Raw genomic sequence first — 12,078 nt, 5'->3', positions numbered from 1 at the left:
AGGCATAAAAGCTAAAATTATACAGAAATTATTTATTTTAATTCTGCTCCTCCCAGACTACTTTTCCAGTGGTTTTGATCTTGGCTATCAATCCTGGCAACTTCATGGAATTAATTCAGAGTCAAAACCAAAACTCCAGTGAGCAAAGGCCAGTTTTGCTGTCTTTATTGGCTTGCACAGAGCAATGTTCTACTGAATCCTGGACTGAGAACAACCACTTGAATAATATGTTCTGCATTTTTAGGATTAGCTCCTTCAGTTGTCTAAAACATAAAAGCAGAGCTATCCCAGAAGCTTCTAATCCTCAATTTGCTGCATATGATGATCACATAGTTATTTAGCATTAGCAATATAGTTAAGAATTGGAGGATGGCTCCAATTCCCTTGTATGGAAAACAATAGAAAAGAGTCTGTCTGGAACAGATTTTAAAAATAAAGCACCATATTCAAGTCTCCATTACACAAGGGGAAGATTTCAGTAATTCCATTATAGACTCCACTTGCAAAAAAACCAAGCTCTCCATATCCCAAAGAGATTCCACATATAATTGCAAAGAATTTAGCGATATCAGAAAACACCAATTATTCTAAGTCAGATTGCAGACTTTCCTGACTTTTGTTGATGCTTTTTTCTCTTTTCTTCCATGCCTAAAAAGAAACATTTTTACAGGGATTTGATTGCATATATTTTATTGGTCTCAATGCCCAGAGGAAGCTCCTCACCAGAGAAGTATGCTTTAACAAAATAAGCAAAGGTGTTAGCCACCTGTATAGTATTTGGTTTTCACAATATAAGTATATAGAGCTGTATGAATCAAGAGAAAAAAACTAAAATTGTGCCATTCAATTTCCTCAGTATTTCTAATTAAGCAACTCATTAAGTTTTTTCAAAGAAATATTGATGTAAGTGGTGTTATTAAACACTTCAGAAGATATTCAGTCACAAGTAACATTATTCTTTTATACATTTTTATATTCTGAAAAACATAAAATTACTAGCAAAAATATATTAAAAGGCCCTTCTCAAAGAAGAAATTCACCTCTCAGATTAGTGATTTGAAAAGCAAGTATGTATGTTTCGTATTCAAGAAACTTCAAGAGTTTCAGAAACATCACTCACTGTTCACAAAACCTCGCTTAAGTAATGAGTCATCGTGGCTGGAAGTATACACTGAAGTGGTAAAGTTTATTGCCTCACCTGAAGTCACAGGTTGAGTGTAGCTGCTTCTGCCGTGCACTTGAACAATGAATAAATATCATCCTTCTGGAAATAGAATGTGCTACTTGTCAAATTGCTAGAACATCCCTGCCAGCATAGCATGGTATTTATTCACCCTGAATGAACCACAAGCATGCCTTATTCCCATTTTAATACTCATTATTCAGTCCTGATAACTCTAAAGTCACTCAGAAATGGTCAGTCCCTCTCACTGCTGCAGCTGCTTCCTCATGCTAGTCCTCCTGGGCTATCGTGGCTGTCTCCACCCTCTGCCATCCAGTCTAGCCCTGCTTGATCAGATCTCCTAGATCCTTAACGAGATCACAAGTAGTATCAAAAGATCTAAGAAGGGAGACCAGCCCATCTTCATTAGCTCTCCTCTCTTTTGCTACAGCTTAAGCTGTGTAATTAATAAGGGTAACATTAGGAAGCTTTTATAGATTCTATAGTGTTTTAGTGTAGCCAGTTACTATCATGATCAAAGAAATAACAGACCTTTTCATCAAAAAAGAGGCATGACCTCCTAATCTACAGTTCTTTTAATAGCACATTCATAATGAAATCAGTCTTAATGGGCATCTCTGCATTTTCTAGTTGACTTCTCCCATTGGAGTATATTTGCACAGATGGAGTTTCCTTGCCCACAAAGCTGAACTGAGCATTGCAAGCATTTCTGATTTGGTAGCACTCTGCACCCATTTCACACTGGTAAATGGCCATGAAAGTGTATGAGAGAGAAGAAAGCTCCTGACAATCAAATGCAAAGTCAAAGTTTAGCTATTTCTATCATGCCCAGGTTCCAGTACCTTATGTCCCACCTCATTTGTTTTCACCTAACTTCAGAGTGGGAAATTAGCATATGTTTCTGTCAAGAAGTCAGAAAAAATGAATTGAGCACTGAGCCTCTAGCAGAGAGGAAGGTGCAAGCAGCAGCTGGTGAATAGAAAACTGCTTAAGAAAGACAACTGCTTTGCTCTACCTCAGATGAAATGGGGCTCACTGGGAGCAGGGGTAGTGAGGACAGTCCCTGTAGCAAGGAACTGTGAAACACAGGCAGAAAAGATTAGGGTCACTAAAAGAAAAAAAAAAAAAAAGAGACAGAAGCCATCCTATTTGGCATTGTGGCTATCCTAGAAATGTGAAGTTACAGACAGTTGTAAATTAAAAGTATAAAAGAATAATCTCTTTTGTACATAGGAAAAGAGCGTAAGTTCTGAAAGCCTAAATTAGAATTGTGGGAACTCTGCTTACCTGTTTGCCCTCACTTCCTAAAATGGTTCTGTTCTCAGAGTATCTGGGTTTCTTCAGAAGAGAATAAATCAGGATTTTAGCAATTAATATCATATTTCACAACAATATACACTCTGCCCAAAACACCCCTGTCAAAGAATTTTCTTTTACTTGTGTCTGTTATTGAACTGCCTAATTGCTACTGTCAAAAATAGTCAGTCTTTGATGAAAAGATATGCCTGTGCCTATTGAAAAAGACGCCTTACCTCCTCCTTTATTTTATTCCTGGCTATGCATGTGGCAGTATAGCCTCTGCCTTCATTATCACACTATAATACTTCAGGGAGAACTGCAATGCCACTAAAGCATCTGCAAGCCCAGATTTTTCTCCTGTGTTTGGAGAGTATCGCTGACACTTTGGCTTTGAGTAATTGCTGATCAGCACAGAAAGGATCTGTTGTCTGTGGTTGCGTCTTATTTATGGAAGTTGGTGGATAATTTTCCTCAGATGGCATGAGAGTAGATACCTACTAAATTGTAGGCTGAGTGTGTGTGGAATAAAGCAAAACAGGGTATCTCCTCTGGAGTGAGAGAAACAGTTTTAACAGAGAAGCTGACCATTTCTTCTTTAATGTGTCCAAAGATTTTTAATAGTTTCCTTACCAGAGATTTTTGAGTGGTGGCATCCCATACCTTTTATGTAAATAGTGTAAAATAGTTTTTGTTTGTTTGTTTGGTATTTTTTTGTTTTTTGTTTTTTTTTAATGAAAAGCCTAAAATGTCACTGATCACTTCTAAGAGCATGTCTGGGAGATTTCCAAATTCCAGTGTCTAAACAGAAATACAACAAAAGATACTCAGACTATATAGCTTTTTCAGTGAGAGACAAAGAACTTTAAATTAGGCCCTTGGTGGTCACATGAGAATCTTTCTATTATCTGGATAGGAAGGCTAGGCTCCTTTTCAGACATCAAATTTCAATGCATAGTATAGACTGAATTTGAATTTCTTTTTGACAACACGCTTGTTTTGAAGAGCCTGCTAGTTCTCTCTTCTAACATACCTAAATAAAAAAAATAAAAATGGTTAGGGAAAACCACAACCTTATAATTTGATAGTAGCCTACTGCATGTCTGAGAAAAACAGTAACTTGCACGAGATGGCAACACTACAGACTTACATCAAGAACTGCAACAAGAAATAAGATTTCTCTGAAGCATTTTCATGACTTCAGGGTTACTTTGAGTACTGCTGGAAACTCTGGCTGTAGTTTCATGCACGTCTGCTACTCTCTGCCATTAAGGTGCTCATCAGGAAAAAAAATATGCATATCAAATATGCATAGCAGTAGGAGCACTACTCATTTGTTCTTCTACTAAATGTAGTTGATTGCTTGGCTGTTTTAGTCTTCTATCAAGGAACAACTTAATGTAATTCACAGTATTAGTCTGTACTATCTGCTAGTCACATACCTGTCCCTGGTTTAGATTAAAACACAGTATTAGCAGGGTGCTTCCTGCTGCAGGGGGACATTGAAATGCTGTGGAGGCCTGTCCCCACATCACCTGCAAAAGGCAGAAGAAGCTGGAAGCCTTTTGCAAGATCAGCTCCTGCTCCGTGTTAGTGCCACCCAGAGGTAGCTCACAAAGAGGACAGGATCGGCTAGGGCTGTGTCTGTCCTTCCTCTCCCACATCACTCCTTGCGGAGGTGACCAGCCTGTGATACCAGCATCAGGTTGCTGCTCTTGTTTTCACACCCAGGGAATGCCAGATCCTTTTCTAGGTGCTCCAGGTGCTCCAGCTACAGTGTCCATACACCCTCCAGCTCACACCAATGTCCAGCAAAGCTGCTTGTGGTGCTTAAAGCACAGAGAGGATGACTTGGACTTCCATCAGAAAGGAAGAATAATATCCTGGTGATTACAGTACTGCTGTAAGCCTCAAGAATCTAAGTCCAGGTTCCAGCCCTTCCATAGATATTCTTGAATGACCACAGAAATGTCACTTAATGCAGCCATACAATGAAAACAAGATTTCCTTTTCTGTGCCATTGTTCTGTCTTGTGTGTTGAGACTGTTTTTGCTCAGTGAATAAAAGATACATTCACAGTGTGGCTAAGTACAGAGACTGAGAGTGGGCATCTCTGGAACAAGATGACACTAAGGATCTTTCCAAATGCCAGGTGAAAAAGAAAATCAAAATCTCTGAGAACAGACAAATACCATCATCAGTTCACACAACAGCTATTGAATAAACTCATACAGTAATCTTTTGCCTTGGCCATTCATGAACTTAAGAAGGAGATACACTTCTCACTTCCCCTCTTTTGTCAGTGTGTGCTTTTGTGAGGCCTGGTGCTCTCACTCAGTCCACTAGGATTAAATCAGTTGTATTGTACAAAACCACCATGTTAATAGTTCCCAGTGCAGGATGGAGGTAGTAGTTATCTTAGTATTTCTACTGCATTTAGTTATTTTTATAGTTCTGCACCTTTTTTTCCTGCTGAGAGAACTGAATAAAAAAATGACTTTGAAAGACATTATAATCAAAGGCTGCTGGCTGCAATTACATTGTGTACTTGATGTCTTCATAAAGTACCTCTAGTTTAAACCCACAAATCTTTCAGTTTGAATTCTCTCTTGGCTCTGTTCTGCTATTTCAGTGGTGTATTTACAGGAATGATTGCTAGAATATATGGGTTTATATAACAAAGATATAAAAAAAAGTTATCAGAGGATTAAAATTTCATCAGCTATCTTTACACTGGAAAAGTGACATTTTGTTCCATTTATGACTGATATTTACAAAGGCAAGCCTTGTGGACAATAAAGAAAAAAAGCATTTGAGTTTCAGTGCTGTAAAAGCTTATTCACACTTGAGAAAATTATTAGATTAAGACTTCCAGATTTAAATGGTCATAAGAGAGACATAACTGTAAAGTAAGCTCAAACTTAACAACGGCATTTTAAGTCCAAGTCAATTATGGACAAGTCTGCAGTGTTAGAGCTTCTGAGCACATGAAACTTAGTTATTACTGAAAATATTACTGAAATTCTTTGCTATATATGAAAATGTATTAATATGATTTATTAAAATACATTACTACGATACTGAAAAGAAGTGAATATGATAAATTTGGAAGCTGCTATTTTTTGAAGTTAGCTGGAATACTTTTTTTTCTCTGAGCAACTAATGTCACTTTAACCTATCTCCCTCTGTGGTGAGAAAGTAATGTTTTTTGCAGATTTTCCTTAAAGACTTAATAATTTCCTTGCAGTCTGCCTCCACACTAGCAGAATCACATTCTTCACATTAAATAGGATGACCCCAAGGACACCCTAGGGTCCTGGCTTCTCTGACTCATTAAATTCTCCTAGGGACTTGGACATTGCTCCTTTGGCTTTGCAATAAGGTAAAATCCAAGCAACAGATCACCAGATCCTTACCTAGAATTCCTCATTCTACACCCTAGACTCTCACATCTGACACAGTAAAGGCAGAAGTCACTATTTAACCATTTTTTTCCTCCCCCATTAATGCTTTCCTCACCTTTGGTTCCTCAGGCTTTGACAATGAGTTGTTGATGTCTTCCCCTGTTGCAGACCTGACAGATTTAGCACTTGCATGTGATGTTTGAGCCAGGGGAGAGTCCTTCCAGCAAAACTATGTGAGTACAGAGAGTTCCTCTCACTGCAGGGTCTCGCTGGGGGACTAGGAAGTAACTCTTCTGTGTAGGGAAGCTGTGAATCCAGAGTCTGCAGTCCAGGTACTCTCACTGCCAGTTGGCTCTGTAGAATTGTCTGGGATTTAAGCAGGCTCTGTTAGCCTGACAGACTTAATTGGTCCTGATTGGGTAAGCATCTGGAAAATGATGTCAGAATATTTTTAATGTGTTCTCATATCATCTACAAAATTAAATATAAATTAGAACTTTCAGGGTAGAACCCTTCTTTTCTTCCAAAGATACTGCTGGTGGTAAACACTTCATATGATGATGAAGCCAGGGAGTAGTTTGTATCTTTCTAGCAACCACTCTAATTAGAGTGGTTGCTAGAAAGATACAAATTAGACCTGATTTGGGGGCAGTAAAGGTACATAAAACTTGTGCATTCATCGTGTAATCTGCTAGATGGAGAGAGTAGAGTGTATTCTCTGTCTTTGTGCATCTTTCTCTAAGAAATTAAGCAAACTCCATAAGGATAGAGGCAATTTGTTGTGTCACATAAATAAATAAATAAATAAATAAACATGCCTCAAGCCCTAAAACATTTCCCATACTCAGTTTCCTATATGCAATGCCAAAGTGGATATTAACTTTCACCTGCTCATTCAGTTTCTGTGCGAGAATAGCCTTACATTACCAGTTCTTGAAAACAGAGTTGATGTTCTTTCCAATGTACTGATGGACCTTAATCCAAACCTGTGAAGCTTTGTATGTGGCCCTCGAACAGTGAAACTGTACCTCGATGACCAGGGAATAAAGGCTCTGTTAACCTGGCACTTCTGTTTGAATAAAGGTTGTATCAGAAACTTTAGAGATGTTGATGGCAGCTAGCCTATTTATTAGCTATTTAAAATCTAATTATCAGCAGCCCATAACATCCAGGATGTATAAATTCATACAGAAGCATCATTGAATGCATGGGTTCAGAAAATAAATTATCCTAAAATACAGACTCTAGTATGCTTTATAAAGAATATTCCTTTGAGAATTTGCTGATGGAGTGACTACTGTGGGGTTGAACAGAAAGGAATGAGGAAAAGCTGTTTTCCCTCTCCTTGCTGATGCCTCTCATGGGAAGGCTCTTTGCTAGTCTGGCTTATTTAACAACCAGCTGGGAAAACCATTACAACCCACAGAGCTGAGCAGCAGCAGAAATGGAAACTCTTTGGGGCTCCTCATGTCAGGAATCTGTACCTGATGCCTGTCACTATGCCAGAAAGGCATCTCCAAGGCAGGGCTCCCTGATTCATAGGAGTAACTCCAATGGATGCATTTCCTTTTTGATATATAGTTGAAATACTTGGATATTGCTCTGCGAGGATGTAAATTCGCACTGAGTTCTCAGATTAAGACATTACATTAATGAAGTGTTGGAGAGGGTGAATTGAAAGGCTGACTATGACTACTATCACCTGGGGGAAATAATTTTGAAATTGATACTTGTAGTGATTAAGCAATTGTCTGAGGTTTAAATCTTTCAAAGAGGCATGAACATAAACTTCAGATTTGCAACTTGTCACAGTGAAGAAAGTCCTGTGGCTGCAAGTGACATTGCTTTTATCTTAACTATTATCATAGCTAAAGTTAGACTGGGATATTTTTTAAGCTTGGATGTGCACATTCCTTCTTTTCTCGTAAAAAAGCCCAGATTTGCTATACATTAGAGCTGGCAGAGCTAAGCCAGTTGTCTGAGGCTGTTGCACACTAAAATTGTTTTTCACTCTTGACAGTTGATTACACAGCAAGTTCCCCAGCCACCTGACCAGCTGATGTTGAGAGAAATGCCATGTTTAAAGTGCCTCTTTTTACCTGACTTTGTGCAATTTGAAGAAAAAAATTTAGCCACCATCCCCAGGTCCCATGTGTTATATTTGCACATCTACACTTAAAGAAAATAAAATCTCCCTGGTGAATGACTTGTTTTCAAAATAAAGAGAGATTGCACAAGAAAAATTATTCCATTGCAGAGACCTCTCTGGAGCATGAGACACTGGGACTGGAGGACAAAATGGCATTTAAGAGCCACAAGAGCTCACTCTACTAAAGGCTCAGCTCAGAGTGTAATGCTCTGTCCTTTTTATTCACTCTCCTAAATTTACCACTATGACCCATAAAAGAGTAATTAGCACCCATAGGGCAGAGACACCCTGGATTCAGCTGGTACTTACCCCAGCTGCACGCTTAAGCCAGGGTCTGTAAAGGTGTGTCTCCTCTCTTGCCACTCACAGGGAAGCTGCTGGGGCTTAGCTGCTCTGCTGCATCATGAGGGCTGTGCAGTCAAGAAGGACATTACAGGATCATGCCCTTATTTCAGCATTTTGGACACATCTCTGCAGGGAAGAGTAAAGGGCTGTATTTCACAGCTATGATATCATTCTTGTAAGCTATAATTCAGCATGAGCCACTATAAAACCTTTCCCATGACATCAGAGCTGTGAAATATAGCTGACTTCAAGTGCAGAAAATTCCCCCACAGGAATAATTGTTTCCTGGCAATTGGTGTTTGAAGGACTGATCCTTTAAAATGCTGGCACAAATCCCATCTAGGTAATGCTGGTCCAGGCAGCACTTCTCTGGAAATTTTATGTTCAGAGCAGAGGTACAGAGCCCCACCACAGGTTCTGGCCATAGAGGAGCCTGTCAGGTGATGATTTTCACTTTCTTATGCCTCAAAAATCCATGCAGGCCTCCCTAATAGCAAAGTAGTAGGTTTGCTCATGTGCTCCACTCCCTACATAATTCCTACATCTGCTCTCCAAACACAGATCATCCTGATAAGTCCATCCTGATACATGGCAGCTCACCAGGTCTGCCCCTGCTTGGGACAGTACTTAACTCACATGGGCAGGTCCCAGTGTCCCCCCAGAGCAACCTGCCAAGAAAATGGAATTCAAAAATGTTGTGTGAGATGCAATTTCCTCTTCCATACCACATGAAGGAAGATGTCCACTTGAATACAGTCCAATGGGAGCCAAGGTAATAATTGATGTTGGTGGAGCCGTAAAGGACAAGACCTTAATGGGTCAGAAGGGTACAGAAGGAGGAGAAAAGAGTATAGACATGGAGAGGGTTAAAGCCACCTCAGCTCTCCCTATCCTGGAAAGAGAGCCTGAATCTGCTAAATCTGCTGCCTGTGTCCAGCTCTAGCATCCTGCACACTGGCTTGCCACTGCTCCACCAGTTGCACTGAAAGCAATTGTTGAACACAATTGTAAAGCTTAGTTATGCCAGCTTTCCCTGTTCGTCCTCTGGGAAGGTCTTGTAGTGAATGCAGCTCTGTTCTTGCTGTTCTCTCTGTGTCTATGGTTACATGTATGTGTGAATACACCCAGGGGTCTGTCTCTCTCACAAACTCTCAAGCTCCCATGACCTGCAGGACAGTTGTCTTTCCTTGGCTAGTAAGAAAGCTAACTACAACCCTTCCCTCTTCCCAGAAGAAATAACACTGTGTCAGAATTAGTTGTACTATTTACATTCTTCCTCTTAATGCTAAAAATCTTACTCCTTCTCACACAGAAATTACCTCTTAACAGTATTTTACCTTTTGAAACAGTAAAATTATATTGTTTGAACAGTCCAGTTCCATTACCTACTATTCATATAAAATCTAAGTGTTATTTCTTTATATAAAATTATTTACTAACAGGAACTCTAAGAGACTTGAGGTTATTTCATACAATTTATTACAAAGAACAATGACAGCCAGAAGAGTAGCTAATCCAAGGCATTGCAGATGCTGTAATTCCTTCAGCATAGCTCAAAAGCTGAGTTCTGTCTAATGTATGCCTTTAAATAGACAAAAACATACTATAGATGAAAAAATTGTCTTTGATGTAGAACATGATCCAAGTAGTGTTTCACAAAGCAGAGTGAAACAAACAAAAATTTTTTCTTCAATTTTGTATAGTCTGATTCTCATTCCACAGACTTTATTTACAAATACTGAGAGTTGCTGTATTGAATCTTGAGCTGGTTCAGAATGATTTATTGGGTTTTGATCAGAATAATGAAAAAAATACCCTAACTTTTTTTTCAAAGAGCATCAGTGAGAAAGAAAATTAAAATTAATCAAATTATCCTTCTCTGAGGTTATAGATCTGTTTGAACTAAAAATTCAATGAGGTTTTTACAACAAAAATATATGTTGTGGAATGTTTCTGTCAACTAATTCTGATTTCTTCACATTCTAAAATGTACCAAAGCTGTTCATTAGGCATTTTGTATGACTGGTTACCTGAGACACAGTATATTTTCTTCTTTTTGAGTAGAAGCTTTCAGCTTTTTCAAAAACAGAAGAGCTGTCCACAGTACTCTGGGCACTCACAGTATCTGTAGTTTTTTGCATGTTGAAAATTATGTGGTAGTCAGAGATAGAGATAATTTTCATAATTATTTTGTAGGTGCACTGATATTTAATATTGTAAGAGTAGGAAGCAATAGCTAGTAAAAACCCACAGGTAGCAAAGAACTAGCTGCAGTTTGTTTTCTATTTTGAGAAGTTATTAGTGAAAGCATTTACATACATAACTATGTATTTAAAGATTCAAAACTCTGGCAGTAGATAATGAGAAAACCAAAGTGTCCACTTCATTTCCTATGCAATAACAAGCATGTCTGTTATGTGTGAGATATTGATAAATGCACACATTTATTTCACTAATCTGTTAAGCTGGGTTGACTCCTTTCTAAATGGAGTCAAAGGCAAAACTCCTTAAATGTGAGGGGAAAATCCTGAAGTCCAGTCTCTTCAGTCCATAACTGTAGCAATAGAATGTCTCCTGGGAAGGCAGTGTGCAGGTTTGGTAGCACTTCTTTGGTGTAATATGGTAACCTCATCAAAATCCCCAGTCAGAAAGTAATCAGTTACATCCCAAAGTTCAGGCAATAAAAAGAGAAATATCTGGCTTGCCTTTATTGATGAAGGGAAGCAAATGGGGTTAAAGGGGATCCACACACACCCTGAACCCAAACGTCATGACTCCTTCCCCATACCTGATATGGATCCACTCAGATAATTTGCAACATTTTGAATCAGAAACAGCCCAGATTTTCATCAATTATTATTACTCGTCTGCTGCAGCAATGACAGTTAAGTACCTTTGGAAATGCTAAAAGAGTTGTTATTTTTCTTTTCAGAGATCCTTTGAGACTGCAAAGACTATTTAAAGAAGGAAGACGGCATGAGATTGGATTTAGTGCAGTAAAGTAGGTTAATTTGAGGACAAGACAAAAAATCATTATTTAGACCTACTTGTGTTGCCGTGATGAGAACTTACCATTGCTTCTGGCTGCTGTTTTGGGCTGGTCAGCCCCACCAAAGTTTCTTAACTCCGTTATCCAAAAGGACTAGTGGCTTTCCGGACAAGGAAAAGGTTTTGGTTTTGTCTGGAAACAGCAGGCAAGACCTCCATCGTTCCAAAAGGAGCTGGATGTGGAATCAGTTCTTTTTATTGGAGGAATACACAGGAACTGACTACCAATATGTTGGCAAGGTAAGTTTCTTTCGTATGCATCTATGTTTTGATTTTAGAAGCACTGGAAAGCCAGCAGTAGCAAGTGGGGAAGAGCAATGACTGCTACAACTTTTAGTTTGTGTTTGTGTGTGCTCAGTTTCTGCTGAGGAGTAATCCAGTAGAAAGGCTAGTGCACTTCAGCTTCAAAATGTAATCAACGAGTCTTCATTTAACCAGGTAGTCCCATGGCAAATCACTGGCAATTCTATTAAAGATTTTGCATTTTATTTTGTGTCTGGAAATAATGCAGCTTAATTATAGGCTAGATTTTTAGCTTTAATCTGGGATACGTGTTTTCCCTCACGCTCACTAATTTTGCTGCAGTCAAACTATATAAACCTATAAACCAGGAGAGGTTTTAGAGCTAAGTTAGCATTCACAGTACCTATATG

At 38.8% G+C, this 12,078-nt stretch overlaps 1 protein-coding gene across 5 annotated transcripts in view; it reads left to right on the top strand.

Moving 5' to 3' along the window:
- LOC135304663 (cadherin-6) overlaps positions 1-12,078 on the top strand; it is a 103,034-nt gene that overhangs the window by 40,517 nt on the left and 50,439 nt on the right. For 3 of the 5 annotated variants that reach the window (XM_064427321.1, XM_064427339.1, XM_064427330.1), the window contains exon 2: positions 11,310-11,665. The exons of 1 other annotated variant lie outside the window; for it this stretch is intronic. In XM_064427321.1, coding sequence (XP_064283391.1) covers positions 11,438-11,665 — 228 coding nt within the window. In that variant the 5' untranslated portion in view covers positions 11,310-11,437. Of the gene's footprint in view, positions 1-6,012; positions 6,117-11,309; positions 11,666-12,078 lie in introns of those variants that run through there. One more of the 5 variants, XM_064427347.1, reaches the window with a different exon arrangement.

Source organism: Passer domesticus, chromosome 1, assembly GCF_036417665.1.
Source record: "Passer domesticus isolate bPasDom1 chromosome 1, bPasDom1.hap1, whole genome shotgun sequence".
NCBI classification, from domain to species: Eukaryota; Metazoa; Chordata; class Aves; order Passeriformes; family Passeridae; genus Passer; species Passer domesticus.
This window is presented reverse-complemented; position numbering and strand designations above follow the sequence as displayed.